General features: G+C 54.1%; 1 protein-coding gene across 1 annotated transcript; it reads left to right on the forward strand.

Annotated features, from left to right (window-relative positions):
- The first annotated feature begins 465 nt into the window (after positions 1–465).
- Positions 466–23,374, forward strand: ILVBL (ilvB acetolactate synthase like). The gene is given in 18 exon segments (XM_062511836.1): positions 466–502; positions 1,442–1,489; positions 3,910–4,022; positions 4,728–4,929; positions 6,047–6,174; positions 7,581–7,673; positions 7,675–7,720; positions 8,935–9,046; positions 12,286–12,385; positions 15,771–15,868; positions 16,613–16,749; positions 17,234–17,368; positions 18,303–18,417; positions 19,019–19,188; positions 19,560–19,630; positions 19,859–19,930; positions 21,044–21,149; positions 22,373–23,374. Coding segments are annotated over 16 exon segments (1,896 nt in total). The 5' UTR covers positions 466–502; positions 1,442–1,489; positions 3,910–3,917; the 3' UTR covers positions 22,579–23,374.
- Positions 23,375–23,894: the final 520 nt, after the last annotated feature.

Consider the following 23,894-nt stretch of genomic DNA (forward strand, 5'->3'; position numbering starts at 1 on the left):
CCAAAATTAAGCTCCTCCAAAAGTGAGGAGCTCCTCCCCCCCCTCCAAAACCCCCCATGGGAGACCCCAAAATTTGGACCCCACCCCCAAAGAAACCCCCCCCCCCCCAAAATTCCCCATTCCCCCTCCTCCATGGGAGCCCCCCCAGAGCACCCCCCCACCCCGTTTTAAGCCCCTCCCCCAATCGAGACCTCCTCGTTCCTCTCCCCTAAAAAGATTTTGGGGGCTCCCCACGGGGGCCCACGCCCATTGACCACGCCCATTCCCATAGCCACGCCCATTTCTCCACCCCTCACCCTTGGCCGCGCTCCCTTCCGCAATCCGCCAATCAGCGCGTCGCTTTATAGGGCGCATGCTGATGACGTAATCGCGGCGACCCGGAAACTAGGATTGTGCGGGGAGAACTGCGGGGGGGCGTCACGTGACGCGGGGCGCGCGGAGTGGGCGTGGCCTCCAGGTGTGGGCGTGGTCAAGGCGCGCGCGGCTCTTCCGGAAAGGACAGGTGAGGGGGGAGGGGGGGGGCTGGGGACAGCGGGGGACAACCAGGGAGGGGTCCCGGGCATTGGGGAGGTCCTGGGGACACGGAGGGGACACCGAGGGGACACCGAGGGACACCTGAGAGGGGGTCCTGGGCACTGGGGGGGTCATGGGGACACGGAGGGGGACACGAGGGGACACCTGGGGAGGGGTCCCGGGCATTGGGGGAGTCATGGGGACACGGAGGGGACACGGAGGAGACACCGGGGGACACCTGAGAGGGGGTCCTGGCCATTGGGGGGGTCCTGGGGACACGGAGGGGACACCTGGGGAGGGGTATCGGGCATTGGGGGGGTCATGGGGACACAGAGGGGACACGGAGGGGACACCGGGGGACACCTGGGGTGGAGTCCTGGGCACTGGGGGTGGTCCCGGTGACACGGAGGGGACACCGGGGGACACCTGGGGAGAGGTCTCGGGCATTTGGGGGGGTCATGGGGGCACGGAGGGGACACGGCGGGGACACCGGGGGACACCTGAGAGGGGGTCCTGGCCATTGGGGGGGTCCTGGGGACACGGAGGGGACACCGGGGGACACGAGGGGACACCTGGGGAGGTGTCCTGGGCACTGGGGGAGTCCTGGGGACACAGAGGGGACACCTGTGGGGGTCCTGGCCATTGGGGGGTGGGGCATGGGAATGGGGGATGTGACATGGGGACACATACGGTGACAATAAGGACATGGGGGGAGGAGGTGGCAGAAAGGGCAGAGGGAGGGGACAGTGGGGACAGGGGTGGCCACAGGGGTGGAGGGACAGTCAGGTGTCCTTGGGGACAGGGGGGACAATGAGGGACAGAGGTGGCCTTGGGGACAAGGGGGACAATTTGGGGTCGGGGAGGCCTTGGGGACAGAGGTGACAAAAAAACCCCAAAAGTGGCCAAAAAGTTGTCCCCATTGTCCCAGGACCTCGCTGTCCCCTTGCTGTCCCCTCGCTGTCACCGTCACCAACAGGTACCGACCTCCCCCGGGAACTGCCCCAAAATCGGGAATTTTTGCCCTAAAACTGAAGATTTTTAATTCCCAAATTGGGGATGTTTAGCCCCCCCCCCCCCCCTCAAAACTGGGGATTTTTGACCCAAAATCGGGGATTTTTTGGTTCTGAAACTGGGGATGTTTAGCCACCAAAATTGGGGATTTCTGTCCCAAAAATTCAGAGTTTCCCCCAAAAATTGGGATTTTGCCCCTCAGAATTGGGATTTTGCCCCTCAGAATTGGGATTTTATTTTTTGCCCCCCAAAATTGGGGATTTCTGCCCCGAAACAGGGATTTTTGCCCTAAAATTGGGTTTTTTTGCCCTAAAATTGGGGATTTTTGGCCCCAGAACTGGGGATTTTTGCCCCAAAATCGGGAAATTTTGCCCCTAAATTGGGGATTTTTTTTCCCCCTAAATTGGGGGATTTTTGCCCCCAAATCAAGGATTTCTCTCCCAAACGTGGGGACTTTGTTTTTGCCCCCCAAAATTGGTATTTTTCCACCCGAAAATTGGGAATTTTTGTCACCAAACTGGGGGGTTTTTTTGCCCAAATTTGGGCCCTTTTGGCCTCATTTTTCCCACCAGGTTTTGGGGCAAAAAGGGGGGATTTGGGATCAGGAATTCCAGGAATGTTTGAGGGGGAGGGGTGAAACTTCGTTAGGGGTAATTAGGCCAAGGAGTTTGTGTGATTATGCAAATCAGCCATGTAATTAGGCAAATTTGCCATGCATTTATGCAAATTACCTGCATAATTATGCAAATGAGACGAGCAGGGTGTGGGAACCTGGATAAACTGGGACTGGTTAAACTGGGACTGGTTAAACTGGGTTCAATTAATCCAGACTTTAATTAATCCGGTCTGATTAATTAAACTGGGTTTAGTCCTCTGGGTTCCATTAATCCCAGTTCAATTAATCTGGGTTTAATTAGTCCAAATTTAATCTGGGTACAATCTGCTCCGTTAACCTGGGTTCAGTCTTTCCCAGCTCAGTTAATTTGGGTTTAATTAATTTGGGTTTAATTAATCTCAGTTCAGTTTATCCAGGTTCAATTAATTTGGGCTCGGTTAATTCGGTTTAATTAATTGGGGTTTAATTAAGTGGGGTTTAATAAACCCACGTTCAGTTAACCTGGGTGTCATTGATTGGCGTTCGATCCATTTGGGTTTAATTAATTAATCCGTGTTTAATTAATGCAAATTCTGTTCGCCACCACGCCCTGGGGCTGCTCCGTGTCATTCTGTGTCCCCAGTGTCCCCCCAGTGTCCCCAATGTCCCCTCATTGTCCCCACAATGTCCCCATTGTCCCCACAATGTCCCCATTGTCCCCAATGTCCCCTCATTGTCCCCCATTGTCCCCACAATGTCCCCATTGTCCCCAATGTCCCCTCATTGTCCCCCATTGTCCCCACAATGTCCCCATTGTCCCCAATGTCCCCTCATTGTCCCCCATTGTCCCCACAATGTCCCCATTGTCTCCAATGTCCCCTCATTGTCCCCCATTGTCCCCACAATGTCCCCAGTGTCCCCAATGTCCCCTCATTGTCCCCTCATTGTCCCCTCATTGTCCCCCCAATGTCCCCATTGTCCCCATTGTCCCCAATGTCCCCTCATTGTCCCCTCATTGTCCCCCCCATGTCCCCATTGTCCCCACAATGTCCCCATTGTCCCCAATGTCCCCTCATTGTCCCCCATTGTTCCCAATGTCCCCTCATTGTCCCCCCAATGTCCCCTCATTGTCCCCCATTGTCTCCAATGTCCCCTCATTGTCCCCCATTGTTCCCAATGTCCCCTCATTGTCCCCTCATTGTCCCCCCAATGTCCCCATTGTCCCCATTGTTCCCAATGTCCCCTCATTGTCCCCTCATTGTCCCCCCAATGTCCCCATTGTCCCCACAATGTCCCCATTGTCCCCACAATGTCCCAAATTTTCCCAATGTCCCCAATGTCCTCAATGTCCGTGTCATTCGCTGTCACTTCTGGTGTCCCCATTCCATTCATGATGTCCCCAAGGGTTCCCATGGTGGCCCTGTTTGGTTCCCAGTGTCCCCAGTGGGTTCCCACGGTGTCCCCAGTCCATTCCTGGTGTCCCCAGTGGGTTCCCACGGTGGCCCCCAGTGGCTCCCACGGTGTCCCCAGTCCATTCCTGGTGTCCCCAGTGGGTTCCCACGGTGGCCCCCAGTGGCTCCCACGGTGTCCCCAGTCCATTCCTGGTGTCCCCGGTAAGTTCCCACGGTGGCCCCAGGCCATTTCCAGTGTCCCCAGTGGGTTCCTGGTGTCCCCAGGGGTTTCCATGGTGGCCCTGTTGGGTTCCCGGTGTCCCCAGGAGTTCCCACAGTGTCCCCAGGAGTTCCCACGGTGGCCCCAGGAGTTCCCACGGTGGCCCCATTGTTTTGCAGCCCCTGCCATGGATTTGGTGGCCGGGCTGGGCTGTGCCTGTGCCGGGCTGGTGGCCCTGGCACTGCTGGTGGTGGCCCAGCGCCTCGGGCTCCTCTATCGCCTGTTCCACAAGGTCTGGGGACACCGGGGGATGGGGGGACATTGGGGACAATGGGGACAACGGGGGCGTTGAGGACTGGGAGGACATTGGGGGTCGGGGGACACTGGGGGGATGCTGGGGACATTGGGGACACTAGGGGGATATTGGGGTGGGGACATCGGGACATTGGGGACATCGGGAAGTAGGAGGACATTGTGGGTGGGGGGGACGGTGCGGGGACATTGGGGACATTTGGGACATCGGGGGCGTCGGGGACTGGGAGGACATTAGGGGTGGGGGGACACTGGGGACATTGGGGACACTGGGGACAAGGAGAGATTGGGGGGATATTGGGGTAAGGTGACATTGGGGGCTGGGAGGACATTGGGGACATTGGGGACCTGGGGGACACTGGGGAATGAGGGACGTTGGGGACATTGGGGATGGGGGAGACTGGGGGGATTTTGGGGTGGGGGGACATTGGGGACAAGGCAGCGCTGGGGACAAGGGGGAACATTGGGGACATTAGGGACACTGGGGGACATTGAGGACAAATGGGACGCTGGGGACAGGTGGCATCAGAGGACACGGAGCGCAGACGTCACCGATGTCACCAGTGACCCCCGTGGTCACCCCGTGTGGGACGGGTGGGACGAAGGAAACGCTGGTGACAAGTGGCACAGGTCAGACGGAGCACGCGGAGCGCAGACGTCACCGATGTCACCGCTGTCCCCACAGGTGGACGCGGCGAGTCCCCGGCACGGCGGCGAGCTGGTGGCCGAGGTGCTGCGCGCCCACGGCGTGCGCTTCCTGTTCACGCTGCCCGGCGGCCACATCTCGCCCGTGCTGGTGGCCTGCGAGAAGATCGGCATCCGCGTGGTGGACACGCGCCACGAGGCCACCGCCGTCTTCGCCGCCGACGCCGTGTCGCGGCTCTCGGGTCAGCCTTGGGGACGTCTCGAGGGGTGTTGTCCTTGTCCCCAAGGGTTGGAGGTGACCCCGTGGCCGACATCTCCATTGTTTTTGGGGTGACCTGAGAGGGTTCCAAGACTTTGGGGTGTCTTGGGTGGGATTTGTCCCTGTTTGTCCCCGTTTGTCCCCATTTTTTCCCCTCCTGGATCAATTCCATCCTTGGTGTCACCTTGATGCCATCTTGGTGCCACCTTGGTGTCACCTTGGCATCATCTTGGTGCCACTTTGAAGCCACCATGATGTCACCTTGATGCCACTTTGGTTCCACTTTTTGGTACCACCTTGGAATCATCTTGGTGCCACCATGATGTCACCTTGAAGCCGTCTTGATGCCACATTGGAGCCAACACGGTGCCATTTTTCAGCCACCTTGATGCCACCTTAGTTCCACTTTTTGGATCCATCTTGGTGACACCTTTGGCATCATCTTGGTGCCGCTTTGGAACCATCTTGAGGCCATCTTGGTGCCATTTTGGTTCCACCATGATGTCACCTTGATGCCACCTTGGTTCCACTTTTTGGTGCCATCTTGGTGCCATTTTGGAGCCATCTTGGTGGCACCTTTGGCATCATCTTGGTGCCACTTTGGAACCATCTTGAGGCCATCTTGGTGCCATTTTGGTGCCACCATGATGTCACCTTGATGCCACCTTGGTTCCACTTTTTGGTGCCATCTTGGCATCATCTTGGTGCCACTTTGCAGCCACCTTGATGCCATTTTCGTGCCACCATGATGTCACCTTGATGCCACTTTGGTTCCACTTTTTGGTGCCATCTTGGTGCCGCTTTGGAACCATCTTGAGGCCATCTTGGTGCCATTTTGATTCCACCATGATGTCACCTTGATGCCACTTTGGCTCCACTTTTTGGTGCCATCTTGGCGCCATTTTGGAGCCATCTTGGTGGCACCTTTGGCATCATCTTGGTGCCACTTTGGAACCATCTTGAGGCCATCTTGGTGCCATTTTGCTGCTACCATGATGTCACCTTGATGCCACTTTTCGGTGCCATCTTGGTGCTGTTTTGGAGCCACCTTGGTGTCCCCCAGCCACCCCTTTCCCACGGTGCCCCCGCTGTCCCCCCAGGCCGCATCGGCGTCGCCGCCGTCACCGCGGGCCCTGGTGTCACCAACGCGGTGACGGCCGTCAAGAACGCCCAGATGGCCGAGTCCCCCCTGCTGCTCCTGGGCGGCGCCGCCGCCACCCTGCAAAAGGTGGGAACATCCCAAAAAAAAAAAAAAAAAAAACCCCAAACCCTTCCCGGACGGAATTTTTTGGGGTTTTCCCTTGTTTGTCCAAATTGTTGATGCCATTCCCGATGCCTGTTCCTGAATTCCCAAGGGTAATTCCCAGATTCCCAAATTCCCGATGCCCATTCCCGAATTCTGGGGCTGGGGCGCACTCCAGGAAATTCCACAGGTTACTCTGTCCCTGAATTCCTGATGCCATTCCCAAAATTCCTGATGCCCATTCCCGAATTCACAATGCCCATTCCCAGTGCCCATTCCCAATGCACATTCCCAAATTCCCAATGGCCATTCCTGGTGCCCATTCCCAAATTCCCAGTGCCCATTCCCACATTCCCAGTGCCCATTCCCACATTCCCAATGCCCATTCCTGGTGCCCATTCTCAAATTCCCGGTGCCCATTCCCAATGCGCATTCCCAATGCCCATTCCTGTTATTCCCACTGGCCATTCCCGGTGCCCATTCCCAAATTCCCAATGCCCATTCCCAAATTCCCAGTGGCCATTCCCGAATTCCCAGTGCCCATTCTTGACGCCCATTCCCACATTCCCAATGCCCATTCCCAATTTCCCAGAGCCCATTCCAAATTCCCAATGCCCATTTCGATTCCCATTCTCAAATTCCCAATGGCCATTCCCAAATCCCCAGTGCACATTCCCAAATCCCCAGTGCACATTCCCAAATTCCCAATGGCCATTCCCAAATCCCAGTGCACATTCCCAAATCCCCAGTGCCCATTCCCGATGCCCATTCCCACATTCCTAATACCATTCCCAGTGCCCATTCCCAAATTCCCAGTGGCCATTCCCAGTGCCATTCCCAAATCCCCGGCGCCCATTCCCAAATTCCTGGTGCCATTCCCGATGCCCATTCCCAAATTCCCAGTGCCCATTCCCACATTCCCAGTGCCCATTCCCAAATTCCTGGTGCCATTCCGATGCCATTCCCAAATTCCCAGTGCCCATTCCCACATTCCCAGTGCCCATTCCCACATTCCCAGTGCCCATTCCCAAATCCCCAGTGCCATTCCCAAATCCCCGGCGCCCATTCCCAAATTCCCAGTGCCCATTCCCACATTCCCAGTGCCCATTCCAAATTCCCAGTGGCCATTCCAAATCCCCGGCGCCATTCCCAAATTCCCAGTGCCCATTCCCACATTCCAGTGCCCATTCCCACATTTCCAGTGGCCATTCCCAAATCCCCGGCGCCCATTCCCAATTCCAGTGCCCATTCCCACATTCCCAGTGCCCATTCCCAAATTCCCAGTGACCATTCCCGAACTCCCAGTGCCCATTTCCGGTGCCATTCCCAAATCCCCGGCGCCCATTCCCGAATTCCCAGTGCCATTCCCGACGCCCATTCCCAAATTCCAGGGCCGGGGCGCGCTCCAGGACATCCCGCAGGTTCCTCTTTTCCGGACTCTCTGTAAATCCGCGCTCTCCGTCCGCGCCGTGCGCGACATCGTCCCCCACCCTGCGCCGCGCCATCGCCACCGCCATGGAGGGGACACCGGGTGGGCACCGGGAACGTCCCGGAATCCCGGGATTTCCCCGGGATTGGGAATCCCAAAATCGGCCCCGGAATCCCAGAATTTCCGCGGGATTCGGAAGGCCCAAAATCGGCCCCGGGATGGGGAATTTGGGATGGGAGGAATCACAAAATTTCCGTGGGATTGGGAACCCCAAAATCAGCCCCAGAATCCCAAAATTTCTGTGGGATTTAGAATCCCAAAATCAGCCCCTGAATCCTAAAATTTCCCCAGGATTGGGAACCCCCAAAATCAGCCCTGGGTTGGGAATTTGGGATGGGAGGAATCCCAGAATTTCATGGGATTGGGAATCCCAAAATTAGCCCTGGGTTGGGGAATTTGGGATGGGAGGAATCCCAAAATTTCCCCGGGATTGGGAATCCCAAAATTAGCCCTGGGTTGGGGAATTTGGGATGGGAGGAATCACAAAATTTCCATGGGATTGGGAATCCCAAAATCAGCCCCTGAATCCTAAAATTTCCGTGGGATTGGGAATTCCCAAAATCAGCCCCGGGATGGGGAATTTGGGATGGGAGAAATCACAGAATTCCCGTGGAGAGGAGTTTTAGGGCAGAGGAATTCCAAAATCAGCCCCAAAATCCCAAAATTTCCATGGGTTTAGGAACCCCAAAATTGTCTCAGAAATCCCCAAATTTCCCTGGCATTGGGAATTCCCAAAATCAGGCCCGGGGTGAAAAATTTGGGATCAACTCCCAAAATTTGGGATCGATTCCCATAGGTTTTTTTTTTGTTTTTTTTTTTTGGGGGGGGGTGGGGGGTCCTGCTGTGGGATTTGGGGTCTCAAACCCCTCGTTGGGATTTTGGGGTGATCCCCCGTGGATTTGGGATTTTTTTGGGGTGTCTGGGGGATGGAGTTTTGGGATCATTTGAGGTGACCCTGTCATGGATTTGGGGATTTTGGGGTGGGGTTGGAGATTTTGGGGTGGGATTGGGGATTTTGGGGTGGGATTGGGGATTTCGGGGTGGGATTGGGGATTTTGGGGTTTTTTTTGGGGGTGCCCCTGAATCGAGGTTTGGGATCAGCTCAGGATGATTTGGGGACAATTTTTGGGGCTTTTTTTTTTTTTATTTTTTTTTTATTTTTTGGGTCCAGCGGTGGGATTTGGGGGTCTCAAACTCCTGGCTGGGATTTTGGGGTGATCCCCGTGGATTTGGGGATTTTTGGGGTGCCCCCACAGGCCCCGTTTTCGTGGAGCTGCCCATTGATGTCCTCTACCCTTTCCACGTGGTCCAGAAGGAGCTCGGGGGCTCCAAAACCCCGAGGGGGCTGCGGGGGAAACTCATCCAGTGGTGAGAAAACACCCCAAAAACCATCCCAAAAACATCCCGAAAACATCCTAAAAACACCCCGAAAACATCCTCAAAAACATCCCAAAAACATCCTAAAAACCATCCCGAAAACACCCCAAAACCATCCCAAAAACATCCTAAAAACATCCCAAAAACATCCTAAAAACATCCCAAAAACATCCTAAAAACATCCCAAAAACATCCTCAAAAAACCCCAAAAACATCCCGAAAACATCCCGAAAAAATCCCAAAAACATCCCAAAAACCATCCTAAAAACATCCTAAAAACACCCCAAAACCATCCCTAAAACATCCCAAAAACATCCCAAAAACCATCCCGAAAAGATCCCAAAAACATCCCAAAAACATCCTAAAAAAAACCCAAAACAATCCCGAAAACATCCCAAAACCATCCCAAAAACATCCTAAAGCCATCCCAAAAACATCCTAAAACCATCCCAAAAACATCCTAAAAAAACCCCAAAACCATCCCGAAAACACCCCAAAAACATCCCAAAAACCATCCCAAAAACATCCCAAAAACATCCTAAAAACATCCCAAAAACATCCTAAAAACCATCCCGAAAACACCCCAAAACCATCCCAAAAACATCCTAAAAAAAACCCAAAACCATCCCGAAAACATCCCAAAAACATCCTTAAAACCAACCTGAAAAAATCCCTAAAAACACCCCAAAACCATCCCAAAAATGTCCTAAAGACCATCCCAAAAACAGACTAAAAACACCTCAAAACCATCCCAAAACATCCTAAAAACTATCCCGAAAACTTCCTAAAAACAATTACCAAAATCCCCCACAAAAACCCCATTAAAAAACCCAAAAATCCCCAAAACCCCACAAAAACCCCACAAAAACCCCATAAAACCCCATAAAAATCCCATTAAAAAGCCCCATAAAAACCCCACAGGTCCCTGCACAGTTACCAAAACCCCCCACAAAAACCCCATTAAAAAAACCCCAAAATCCATTAAAAACCCTCAAAAAACCCCAAAAATCCCCCCCAAAAAAACCCAAAAATCCCCAAAACCCAATAAAAACCCCATAAAAACCCCATAAAAACCCCACAAAACCCCAATAAAAACCCCACAAAAACCCCATAAAAACCCCATAAAAAACCCCACAGGTCCCTGCACAGTTACCAAAACCCCCCACAAAAACCCCATTAAAAAAACCCAAAAATCCATTAGAAACCCTCAAAAAAAAACCCCAAAAAACCCCAAAAAATCCCCAAAACCCCACAAAAACCCCACAAAAACCCCACAAAAACCCCATAAAAACCCCACAAAAACCCCACAGGTCCCTGCACAGTTACCAAAACCCCCCACAAAAACCCCATTAAAAAAAACCCAAAAATCCATTAAAAACCCTCAAAAAAACCCCAAAAAAACCCCCAAAAATCCCCAAAACCCCACAAAAACCCCACAAAAACCCCACAAAAACCCCATAAAAATCCCATTAAAAAACCCCATAAAAACCCCACAGGTCCCTGCACAGTTACCAAAACCCCCCACAAAAACCCCATTAAAAAAAACCCCAAAAATCCATTAAAAACCCCCCAAAAAAACCCCAAAAAATCCCCCCCAAAAAAACCCAAAAATCCCCCAAACCCAATAAAAACCCCATAAAAACCCCATAAAAACCCCATAAAAACCCCACAAAAACCCCACAAAAACCCCATAAAAAACCCCATAAAACCCCACAAAAACCCCATAAAAAACCCCACAGGTCCCTGCACAGTTACCAAAACCCCCCACAAAAACCCCATTAACAAAACCCCAAAAATCCATTAAAAACCCTCAAAAAAAACCCCAAAAACCCCCCAAAACCCCAGAAAAACCCCATAAAAACCCCATAAAAACCCCACAGGTCCCTGCACAGTTACCAAAACCCCCCACAAAAACCCCATTAACAAAACCCCAAAAATCCATTAAAAACCCTCAAAAAAAACCCCAAAAACCCCCCAAAACCCCAGAAAAACCCCATAAAAACCCCAGAAAAACCCCATAAAAACCCCATAAAAACCCCACAGCTCCCTGCACAGTTACCAAAACCCCCCACAAAAACCCCATTAACAAAACCCCAAAAATCCATTAAAAACCCTCAAAAAAAACCCCAAAAAACCCCCAAAAATCCCCAAAACCCCATAAAAACCCCATAAAAATCCCATAAAAAATCCCATAAAAAAACCCCACAGGTCCCTGCACAGTTACCAAAACCCCCCACAAAAACCCCATTAAAAAAACCCCAAAAATCCATTAAAAACCCTCAAAAAAACCCCAAAAAACCCCAAAAAATCCCCCAAACCCCATAAAAACCCCATAAAAACCCCATAAAAATCCCATTAAAAAACCCCATAAAAACCCCACAGGTCCCTGCACAGTTACCAAACCCCCCACAAAAACCCCATTAAAAAAACCCAAAAATCCATTAAAAACCCTCAAAAAAACCCCAAAAAACCCCAAAAAATCCCCAAAACCCCATAAAAACCCCATAAAAATCCCATAAAAAATCCCATAAAAAAACCCCACAGGTCCCTGCACAGTTACCAAAACCCCCCACAAAAACCCCATTAACAGAACCCCAAAAATCCATTAAAAACCCTCAAAAAAAACCCCAAAAAACCCCCAAAACCCCAGAAAAACCCCATAAAAACCCCATAAAAACCCCGTAAAAACCCCATAAAAACCCCACAGGTCCCTGCACAGTTACCAAAACCCCCCACAAAAACCCCATTAAAAAAACCCAAAAATCCATTAAAAACCCTCAAAAAAACCCCAAAAAACCCCAAAAAATCCCCAAAACCCCACAAAAACCCCACAAAAACCCCACAAAAACCCCATAAAAACCCCACAAAAACCCCACAGGTCCCTGCACAGTTACCAAAACCCCCCACAAAAACCCCATTAAAAAAACCCAAAAATCCATTAAAAACCCGCAAAAAAACCCCAAAAAACCCCAAAAAGTCCCCAAAACCCCAGAAAAACCCCACAAAAACCCCACAAAAACCCCATAAAAACCCCACAAAAACCCCACAAAAACCCCACAGGTCCCTGCACAGTTACCAAAACCCCCCACAAAAACCCCATTAAAAAAACCCAAAAATCCATTAAAAACCCTCAAAAAAACCCCAAAAAACCCCCAAAAATCCCCAAAACCCCACAAAAACCCCACAAAAACCCCACAAAAACCCCACAAAAACCCCATAAAACCCCACAGGTACCTGCACAGTTACCTGTGGGATCTCTTCGCTGGTGCCTGGGAGCTGCGGGACCCGACCCCGCTGCCCCTGCGCATCCCAAAAGCTGCCCCGGAGCAGGTGAGACCCCAAAACGGGGCCAAAAATCCCAAAATCGGTGGGGAAAAAAAAAAAAAAAACAAATGGGGAAAAAAAAAAAATTCGGAAAAAAAAACCCAAATGGGGTAAAAATCCCAAAATTCGGGGGAAAACCCAAATGGGGTAAAAAACCCAAAATTTGGGGAAAAAAAAACCCAAATGGGGTAAAAACCCCAAAATTGGGGGAAAAACCCAAATGGGGTAAAAAACTCCAAATTCAGGTAAAAATCCCAAATGGGTCAAAACCCCAAAATTGGGGTAAAACCCCCAAAATTGGAGAAAAAAATCAAACGGGGAAAAAAAAAACCAAAATCGGAAAAAAACCCGAAATGGGGTAAAAACCCCAAAATTGGGGGAAAAAAATCAAACGGGGGAAAAAAAAACAAAATCGGGAAAAAACCCCAAATGGGGTAAAAACCCCAAAATTGGGGAAAAAACCCCAAATCTGGGGAAAAACCCAAATGGGGTAAAAAACCCCAAAATTGGGGGGGAAAAAAATCAAACGGGGAAAAAAAAACCCACAAAATCGGAAAAGAAAACCCAAATGGGGTAAAAAACCCCAAATTGGGGAAAAACCCCAAATTCAGGTAAAAATCCCAAATGGGTCAAAACCCCAAAAGTGGGGAAAAAGAAAATTGGGGGAAATGCAAAAGGGGGAAAAAACCCCAAAATTGGGGGAAAAAACCCCAAAATTGGGGGAAAAAAAACCCCAAAATTTGGGAAAAACCCAAAATTGGGGAAAAACCCAAAATGGGGTAAAAAACCCAAAATTGGGGAAAAACCCCAAATGATGTAGAAGCCCCAAAATTTGGGAAAACCCCAAAAGGGGTAAAAACCCAAAATTGGGACCAAAAACCCCAAAATTGGGACAAAAAAACCCAAAATTGGGAAAAAAACCCAAAATTGGGGGGAAAAAACCCCAAAATTGGAAAAAAAACCCAAATGGGGTAAAAACCCCAAAATTGGGGAAAATCCCAAAAGGGGTAAAAACCCAAAATTGGGAAAAAAACCCCAAAACTGGGGAAAAAACCCCAAAATTGTGGAAAAACCCTAAATGGGGCAAAAAAACCCAAATGGGGTAAAAAACCCCAAAATTTGGGGAAACACCAAAAGAGGTGAAAACCCAAAATTGGGGGAAAAAACCCCAAAATTGTGGAAAAAAACCTAAATGGGTCAAGAAACCCCAAAATGGGGCAAAAAAACCCCAAAATTGGGGAAAACCCAAATGGGGCAAAAAACCCAAAATCAGGTAAAAACCCCAAAATTGGGGGGAAAAAACCAAAATGGGGGAAAAACTCTAAATGGGGCAAAAAAACCCAAAATTGGGGAAAACCCCAAATGGGGCAAAAACCCCAAAATTGGGGAAAACCCCAAAATTGGGGAAAACCCCAAAATTGGGGAAAACCCCAAATGGGGCAAAAACCCCAAAATTGGGGGAAAACCCCAAAATTGAGGAAAAACCCAAATGGGGACAAAAAAAACCCAAAATTGGGAAAAAACCAAAATTGGGGGAAAAACAAACCCAAAACTGGGGAAAAAAAACCCCAAAATTGTGGAAAAACCCTAAATGGGGCAAAAAACCCCAAATGGGGTAAAAACCCCAAAACTGGGGGGGGGAAATTGGGGGAAGCCCAAAATTGGGAAAAAAACCCAAAATTGGGGAAAAACCCTAAAATTGGGGAAAACACCAAAATTGGGGAGAAACCCCAAATGGGGGAAAAACCCCAAAATTTGGGGAAATCCAAAAATGGGGTTAAAACCCAAAATTGGGGGAAAAAAACAAAATAGGGGAAAAACCCAAAATGGGGCAAAAAACCCCGAAATGGGGTAAAAACCCCAAAACTGGGGAAACCCTAAAATGGGGTAAAAAAATCCCAAAACTGGAGGAAAAACCCCAAAATTTGGTCAAAACCCCAAAATTGGGGAAAAACCCCAAAACTGGGGAAAAAACCCTAAATGGGGTAAAAACCCTAAAGCCGGGTATTTGGGGTGAGGTTTGGGGGAATTTGGGGGGTTTTGGGGTGGTTTTTTAGGATTTTGGGGTTTTTATGGGGTTTTTGCGTTTTTTGGGTATTTTTAGGATTTTTGTGGGGTTTGGGATCAGATTTTTGGGGTGGTTTTTGGGGGTTTTTGTGGGGTTTGGGATCGGATTTTTGGGCCGTTTTTGGGGTTTTTGTGGGGTTTGTGATCAGATTTTTGGGGCCGTTTTTAGGGGTTTTGTGGGGTTTGGGATCAGATTTTTGGGGCGGTTTTTGGGTTCTTTGTGGGGTTTGGGGTCAGATTTTTGGGGCGGTTTTTGGGGTTTTTGTGGGGTTTGGGATCAGATTTTTGGGGCGGTTTTTGGGGTTTCTTTGGGGTTTTTCTGGGGTTTGTTTTTGGGGATTTTTGGGGTTTTTGTGGGGTTTGGGGTCAGATTTTTGGGGCGGTTTTTGGGGTTTTTGTGGGGTTTGGGATCAGATTTTTGGGGCGGTTTTTGGGGTTTCTTTGGGGTTTTTCTGGGGTTTGTTTTTGGGGATTTTTGGGGTTTTTGTGGGGTTTGGGGTGGGGGTTTTGGGTTGATTTTCGGGGGTTTTGGGATGGGATTTGGGGTCAGGGTTTGGGGTGGATCAAGGGGTTTTATGGGGTTTTTGGGTTAATCCTGGTTTGGGTCTAAGGGAAGTTTTGGGGTCAATCCCTCCTGATTTGGGTAAATCCCAGGTTAATCCCGGTTGGTTTTGGGTTAATCCCGTCTGGTTTTGGGTTAATCTCGGGTCCATCCTGGCTGGTTTTGGGTTAATCCCGGGTTAATCCCGTCTGGTTTGGGGTTAATCCCGGTTTAATCCCGGTTGGTTTTGGGTTAATCCCGCGTTAATCCCGGCTGGTTTTGGGTTAATCCCAGGTCCATCCTGGCTGGTTTGGGGTTAATCCCGGCTGGTTTTTGGTTAATCCCGGGTTAATCCCGGCTGGTTTTGGGTTAATCCCGGCTGGTTTTGGGTTAATCCTGGCTGGTTTTGGGTTAATCCCGGGTCTATCCTGGCTGGTTTTGGGTTAATCCCAGCTGGTTTTGGGTTAATCCCGGGTCCATCCTGGCTGGTTTTGGGTTAATCCCGGCTGGTTTTGGGTTAATCCCGTCTGGTTTTGGGTTAATCCTGGGTTAATCCCGGCTGGTTTTGGGCTAATCCCGGGTTAATCCCGGCTGGTTTTGGGTTAATCTCGGGTCAATCCCGGCTGGTTTTGGGTTAATCTCGGGTCAATCCCGGCTGGTTTTGGGTTAATCCCGGGTTAATCCTATCTGGTTTGGGGTTAATCCCGGTTTAATCCCGGTTGGTTTTGGGTTAATCCCGGGTTAATCCCGGCTGGTTTTGGGTTAATCCCGGGTTAATCCCAGGTCCAGCGCTGCTCGGAGCTGCTGAGCCGGGCCCGGCGCCCGCTGGTGCTCGTGGGCAGCCAGGCCCTGCTGCCCCCAACGCCGGCCGAGGAGCTGCGGTGAGCCGGACTGGGAGCACTGGGACAGACTGGGAATGATGCTGGGAGGGACTGGGAATGGGGTAATGGGGACTGGGAGGGGCTGGGAATGGGATAATGGGGACTGGGATGGACTGGGAATGGGATAATTGGACTGGGAGGGACTGGGAATGGGATAATGGGGACTGGGATGGACTGGGAATGGGATAATGGGGACTGGGATGGACTGGGAATGGGATAATTGGACTGGGAGGGACTGGGAATGGGATAATGGGGACTGGGATGGACTGGGAATGGGATAATGGGACTGGGAGGGACTGGGAATGGGATAATGGGGACTGGGATGGACTGGGAATGGGATAATGGGACTGGGATGGACTGGGAATGGGATAATGGGACTGGGAGGGACTGGGAATGGGATAATGGGACTGGGAGGGGCTGGGAATGGGATGGACTGGGACTGGGATGGACTGGGACTGGGATGGACTGGGACTGGGATGGACTGGGAGGCACTGGGAGGCACTGGGAGGCACTGGGCTGGCTGAGGTCGTTTGCCGGCCGGCGCTGCCTCGCTCTGCGGCTCTGACTGAACCGATCCCGTTCTGTTCCAAACCCATCCCTCCCGTCCGTCCGTCTGTCCGTGGGTCCGTCCGTCCGTGGGTCCGTCCGTGTGTCCGTCTGTCCGTCCGTCCGCGGGTCCGTCCGTGGGTCCGTCCGTCCGTGGGTCCGTCCGTCCGTCCGTGGGTCCGTCCGCGCGTCCCCCAGCTCTGCCCTGGAGTCCCTGGGGGTCCCGTGCTACCTCGGAGGAGCCGCTCGGGGTCTGCTGCCCCCGGAGTGTCCCCTGCTGCTGCGGCAGAACCGCCGGGACGCGCTGCCCCGCGCCGACCTCGTGCTGCTGGCAGGTGCGGCTGGGGGACGCGGGGACGGCGCCGGGGGTGCTCATCCTCCTCATCCTCATCATCCTCATCATCCTCATCATCCTCATCCTCATCATCCTCATCCTCCTCATCATCCTCATCATCCTCATCCTCCTCATCATCCTCATCCTCCTCATCATCCTCACCATCCTCATCATCCTCATCCTCATCCTCCTCATCATCCTCATCCTCATCCTCCTCATCCTCTTCATCCTCATCCTCATCATCCTCATCCTCATCCTCATCCTCCTCATCATCCTCATCCTCCTCATCCTCTTCATCCTCATCCTCATCATCCTCATCCTTATCCTCATCCTCATCATCCTCCTCATCCTCATCATCCTCCTCATCCTCCTCGTCATCATCATCCTCACCATCCTCATCATCCTCATCCTCCTCATCCTCATCATCCTCATCCTCACCATCCTTATCCTCCTCATCCTCCTCATCCTCCTCATCCTCACCCAAGGCACCGTCTGTGATTTCCGTCTCTCCTACGGGCGCCTCTTTGGCCGCGGCAGCGCCGTGGTGGCCGTCAACCGCGACCGGGGGCAGCTGCTGCGCAATTCCGGAGTCTTCTGGAAACCCACGCTGGCCGTGCAGGGTGAGGGGAGTTTGGGGACAGAAATTGAGGTTTGGGGACAGAAATTGGGGTTTGGGGACAGAAATTGGGGTTTTGGGGAGAGAAATTGGGGTTTGGGGACAGAAATTGGGGTTTGGGGAAGAGAAATTGGGGTTTGGGGACAGAAATTGGGGTTTGGGGAAGAGAAATTGGGGCTTTGGGATAAAAATTGGGGTTTGGGAGAGAAATTGGGGTTTGGGGGAGAGAAATTGGGGTTTGGGGACAGAAATTGGGGTTTTGGGGAGAGAAATTGGGGTTTGGGAGAGAAATTGGGGTTTTGGGGAGAGAAATTGGGGTTTGGGGACAGAAATTGGGGTTTGGGGACAGAAATTGGGGTTTTGGGGAGAGAAATTGGGGTTTCGGGAGAGAAATTGGGGTTTGGGGACAGAAATTGGTGTTTTGGGGAGAGAAATTGGGGTTTGGGGACAGAAATTGGTGTTTTGGGGAGAGAAATTGGGGTTTGGGGAGAGAAATTGGGGTTTGGGGGAGAGAAATTGGGGTTTTGGGGATAGAAATTGGGGTTTGGGGAGAGAAATTGAGGTTTGGGGGAGAGAAATTGGGGTTTGGGGGACAGAAATTTGGTTTGGGGACAGAAATTGGGGTTTGGGGAGAGAAATTGGGGTTTGGGGGACAAAATGAGGAAATTTCGGGTTGCAATGAGCCAGTTTGGGGTCGTACTGAGCCGGTCTGGGGCTGTGCACAGCCACGCCCTTCCTTGGAGACACCTTGGGGTCCCTCAGGTGACACTTTGAGGTCCCTCAGGTGACACTTTGGGGTCCCTCAGGTGACACTTTGAGGTCCCTCAGGTGACACCTTGGGGTCCCTCAGGTGAAACCTTGGGGTCCCTCAGGTGACACTTTGGGGTCCCTCAGGTGACACTTTGAGGTCCCTCAGGTGACACTTTGGGGTCCCCCAGGTGACCCCGCGTCCTTCTTGGTGGCCCTGGCCCGGAGCCTGCAGGGATTCTCCGGGCCCCGGGAGTGGCTGGAGCAGCTCCGGGAGGCGGAGAGGGAGAAGGAGCAGAGGAACCGGTGAGGGGACAGGGAGGGGATCAGGGACAGGGAGGGGACAGGGAGGGGACAGGGACAGGAACAGGGAGGGGACAGGGAGGGGACAGGGACAGGGACAGGGACAGGGAGGGGACAGGGACAGGGATGGGAGGGGACAGGGACAGGGACAGGGACAGGGATGGGACAGGGAGGGGACAGGGACGGGAGGGGACAGGGAGGGGACAGGGACAGGGACAGGGACAGGGACAGGGACAGGGATGGGACAGGGAGGGGACAGGGAGGGGACAGGGACAGGGACGGGGACGGGAGGGGACAGGGAGGGGACAGGGACAGGGAGGGGACAGGGACAGGGACGGGAGGGGACAGGGACAGGGATGGGACAGTCTGGGGACACCTGGACATGGATGGGCCCAACGAGGAGCACTGTGGGGAGGATCCCATTCCAAAATTTTGGGCCACCACAACCCCTGCCCAACTGGTCCTGGGGGGGGGGGGGGGGGGGGAGGGGGTGGGGATTTTTGGGGTCCCACCCCCCTCATTTGGGTTTTTGGGGTCCCACCCCCCTCATTTGGGATTTTGGGGAGTTTTGGGGTCCCACCCCCCTCACCCCCTTCTCCCTTAGGGACAAGGCCGCGGTGCCCCCCCCGTGTCACCTGAACCCGCTGGCGCTGCTGCAGGCCCTGGACCAGGTGTTGTCACCCCAGAGCCTCTTGGTGGCCGACGGAGGCGACTTCGTGGCCACGGCCGCCTACATTGTCCGGCCACGCCGGCCACTGGCCTGGCTGGACCCCGGTACGGCCACCCCTGGGGCAGGGACAGCTCGGGGACACGTGGGGACGTGGCCACACCCTGCAGGGACAGCTCGGGGACACGGTCAGACCCTGTGAGGACGCCGGGGACACGGCCAGGGCGGTGGCAGTGATGTCCCCCCTGTCCCCATTGTGGTGGCACTGATGTCCCCATTGCGATGGCACTGATGTCCGCAATGCTGTGGTGGCACTGATGTCCCCAATGCTGAGGTGGCACTGATGTCCCCAATGCTGTGATGGCACTGATGTCCCCAATGCTGCGGTGGCACTGATGTCCCCATCTCTGCGGTGGCACTGATGTCCCCATCTCTGCGATGGCACTGATGTCCACCCCTGTCCCCCTTGTCCCCACAGGTCCCTTTGGCACCCTGGGCGTGGGCGGAGGATTCGCGCTTGGAGCCAAACTCTGCCGGCCTGAGGCTGAGGTGACACTTTGGGGACATTGGGGACACTGGGGACACTGGGGATACTGGGGATGTGAGGGGACACTGGGGACATTGGGGATGTGAGGGGACATTGGGGACACTGGGGGGACATTGGGGACACTGAGGACAATGGGGATGTGGGGGGACACTGGGGACGCTGGGAGGGCCGTAGGGTCCCCAGGGCCACCCCCTGGGGACATTTGGGTGACATTTGGGGACGGTCCCCAGGTGTGGATCCTGTACGGGGACGGCTCTCTGGGCTTCAGCCTGATGGAGTTCGACACCTTCGTGCGCCACAAGGTCATTGTCACCTGTCACTGTCACTGTCATTGTCACTGTCCCAGCTGTCCCCTCTGTGTCACCCCTCTGTCACCCATCCCCTCTGGGTCCCCTCTGTCCCCCCTGTCCCCTCTGTCCCCTCTGTCACCCTGTCCCTGTCCCCTCTGTCCCTGTCCCCTCTGTCCCCTGTCCCCTCTGTCCCCTCTGTCCCCGCTGTCCCCGCTGTCACCCTGTCCGTGTCCCCGCTGTCACCCTGTCCCTGTCCCTGTCCCCTGTCCCTGTCCCCTCTGTCCCCTGTCCCCTGTCCCCTCTGTCCCCTGTCCCCTGTCCCCTCTGTCCCCTGTGTCCCCTGTCCCTGTCCCCTCTGTCCCCGCTGTCCCCGCTGTCACCCTGTCCCTGTCCCCTCTGTCACCCTGTCCCTGTCCCTGTCCCCTGTCCCTGTCCCCTCTGTCCCCTGTCCCTGTCCCCTGTCCCCTCTGTCCCCTGTGTCCCCTGTCCCTGTCCCCTCTGTCCCCTGTCCCTGTCCCCTGTCCCCTCTGTCCCCTGTGTCCCCTGTCCCTGTCCCCTCTGTCCCCGCTGTCCCCGCTGTCACCCTGACCCTGTCCCCTCTGTCACCCTGTCCCTGTCCCCTCTGTCCCTGTCCCCTCTGTCCCCTGTCCCCTCTGTCCCCTCTGTCCCCTCTGTCCCCGCTGTCCCCGCTGTCACCCTGTCCGTGTCCCCGCTGTCACCCTGTCCCTGTCCCTGTCCCCTGTCCCTGTCCCCTCTGTCCCCTGTCCCCTGTCCCCTCTGTCCCCTGTGTCCCCTGTCCCTGTCCCCTCTGTCCCCGCTGTCCCCGCTGTCACCCTGTCCCTGTCCCCTCTGTCACCCTGTCCCTGTCCCCTCTGTCCCCTGTGTCCCCTGTCCCTGTCCCCTCTGTCCCCGCTGTCCCCGCTGTCACCCTGTCCGTGTCCCCGCTGTCACCCTGTCCCTGTCCCTGTCCCCTCTGTCCCCTGTCCCCTGTCCCCTCTGTCCCCTGTGTCCCCTGTCCCTGTCCCCTCTGTCCCCGCTGTCACCCTGTCCCTGTCCCCTCTGTCACCCTGTCCCTGTCCCCTGTCCCTGTCCCCGCTGTCACCCTGTCCCTGTCCCTGTCCCCAGGTCCCGGTGATCGCTCTGGTTGGGAACGACGCTGGTTGGACACAGATCAGCCGGGAACAGCTCCCCCTGCTGGGCAGCGCCGTGGGCTGCGGGCTGGACTACAGCGGTGAGTGACCACTGAGTGACCAATGAGTGACCACTGACCACTGAGTGACCACTGAGTGACTGCTGAGTGACCGCTGAGTGACCACTGACCACTGAGTGACCACTGAGTGACCAATGAGTGACCACTGAGTGACCAAGGAGTGACCACTGACCACTGAGTGACCACTGAGTGCTGAGTGACCACTGAGTGACCACTGACCACTGAGTGACCACTGAGTGACTGCTGAGTGACCGCTGAGTGACCACTGACCACTGAGTGACCAATGAGTGACCACTGAGTGACCAATGAGTGACCAATGAGTGACCAGGAGTGACCACTGAGTGACCTCTGAGTGACTGCTGAGTGACCGCTGAGTGACCACTGACCACTGAGTGACCACTGAGTGACCACTGAGTGACCAATGAGTGACCAATGAGTGACCAGGAGTGACCACTGAGTGACCAATGACTGACCGCTGAGTGACCACTGAGTGACCAATGAGTGACCACTGAGTGACCATGAGTGACCGAGTGACCAGTGAGTGACCAATGAGTGACCACTGAGTGACCAATGACTGACCGCTGAGTGACTGCTGAGTGACCAGAGTGACCATGAGTGACCAATGAGTGACCACTGACTGCTGAGTGACCACTGAGTGACCCTGAGTGACCACTGAGTGACCCTGAGTGACCAATGAGTGACCATGAGTGACCAATGAGTGACCACTGAGTGACCATGAGTGACCCCTGACCCCTTGTGACCAGGGACACTGAGGAGACCCCAGCTCAGGCCACCCCTGTGATGGTGACAGTGCCACCCCTGCATTGGTGACAATGCCACCCCTGTGACGGTGACAGTGCCACCCCTGTGACAGTGACAGTGCCACCCCTGTGATGGTGACAGTGCCACCCCTGCATTGGTGACAATGCCACCCCTGTGACGGTGACAGTGCCACCCCTGTGACAGTGACAGTGCCACCCCTGTGATGGTGACAGTGCCACCCCTGCATTGGTGACAATGCCACCCCTGTGACGGTGACAGTGCCACCCCTGTGATGGTGACAGTGCCACCCTGCATTGGTGACAATGCCACCCCTGTGACGGTGACAGTGCCACCCCTGTGACGGTGACAGTGCCACCCCTGCATTGGTGACAATGCCACCCCTGTGACAGTGACAGTGCCACCCCTGTGACGGTGACAGTCCCACCCCTGCATTGGTGACAATGCCACCCCTGTGTCCCCAGATTACCACGCGGTGGCGGCGGCGCTGGGAGGCCGAGGCTTCGTCCTGGACAGCGCCGGGGACACCGGAGGGGACACTGGGGACATCGAGGACAGGGTGGTGGCCGTGCTGAGGGCGGCGCAGGCCGAGTGTCACCGAGGCCACCCCGTCCTCGTCAACGCCCTCCTGGGACGGAGCGACTTCCGGGAGGGCTCCGTGTCCGTCTGAGTGTCACCGAGTGTCACCAAGGGTCACCGGGTGTCACCAAGGGTCACCGAGTATCACTGGGTGTCACCAAATGTGACCGAGTGCCACCAAGGGTCACCGGGTGTCACCAAGGGTCACCGGGTGTCACCGGGTGTCACCAAATGTGACCAAGTGCCACCAAGGGTCACTGAGTGTCACCAGGTGTCACCAAATGTCACCGGGTGTCACCAAGGGTCACCGAGTGTCACCGGGTGTCACCAAATGTCACCGAGTGTCACCAGGTGTTACCGAGTGTCACCGGGTGTCACTGGGTGTCACCAGAGTGTCACTGAGTGTCAAGATGTGCCACCAAGGGTCACTGAGTGTCCCCAGATGTCCCCAGATGTCCCCAGGGGTCCCCAAGCATCACCAGAGTGACCCTGGACTGGCCCCAGGGGGTGGCAGGGGACACTTTGGGTGCTGTCCCCTCCCTTGGGGACACTTTGGGCACTGCCACCTCCCTTGGGGACAGGGGGTGCCACCTCCCTTTGGGGACACTTTGGGGACACTCTGGGGACACTTTGGGGACACTTTGGGCACTGCCACCTCCCTTGGGGACAGTTTGGGGACACTTTGGGCAGTGTCCCCTCCTTTGGGGACACTTAGGGGGTGCCACCTCCTTTTGGGGACACTCTGGGGACACTTTGGGCACTGCCACCTCCCTTTGGGGACACTTAGGGGGTGCCACCTCCCTTTGGGGACACTCTGGGGACACTTTGGGGACACTTTGGGCACTGCCACCTCCCTTTGGGGACACTTTGGGCACTGCCACCCCCGTGGGAATAAAGAGCCGTGTCCTTTATTGCCGGTGACAATTTGGGGACAGTGACAGAGGGGGGGTGTGGGAGGGGACAAGGGACACTTCTGTCACCTGGAGGTGACACCAGGGGACACTGGTGGCCCGGGGGGAGGGGCGGGGCCTCCCAGGACCAGGGATTTGGGGAAATTTTGGGATTTTTTGGGGGGGAGGGAATTTTGGGTGGAAATTTGGGGATTTTGGGGGAGAAATTTAGGGAGGGAATTTTGGGGGAAATTTGGGGATTTTTTTGAAGGGATTTGGGGATTTTGGGGGGGGGGGAAATTTGGGGATTTTTGGGGGAAATTTTGAGGGGAATTTTGGGGGGATTTGGGGTTTTTTGGGGAAGGGAATTTGGGGATTATTAGGGGATTTTTTCGTGGAATTTGGGGAATTTTGGGTGGAAATTGGGGATTTTTTGGGAGAGAATTTTGGGGGGAATTTGGGGATTATTGGAGGAAATTTTGCGGGGAATTTTGGGTGGAATTTTGGAATGGGAATT

This window comes from Cinclus cinclus, chromosome 32 (assembly GCF_963662255.1).
Source record: "Cinclus cinclus chromosome 32, bCinCin1.1, whole genome shotgun sequence".
NCBI classification, from domain to species: Eukaryota; Metazoa; Chordata; class Aves; order Passeriformes; family Cinclidae; genus Cinclus; species Cinclus cinclus.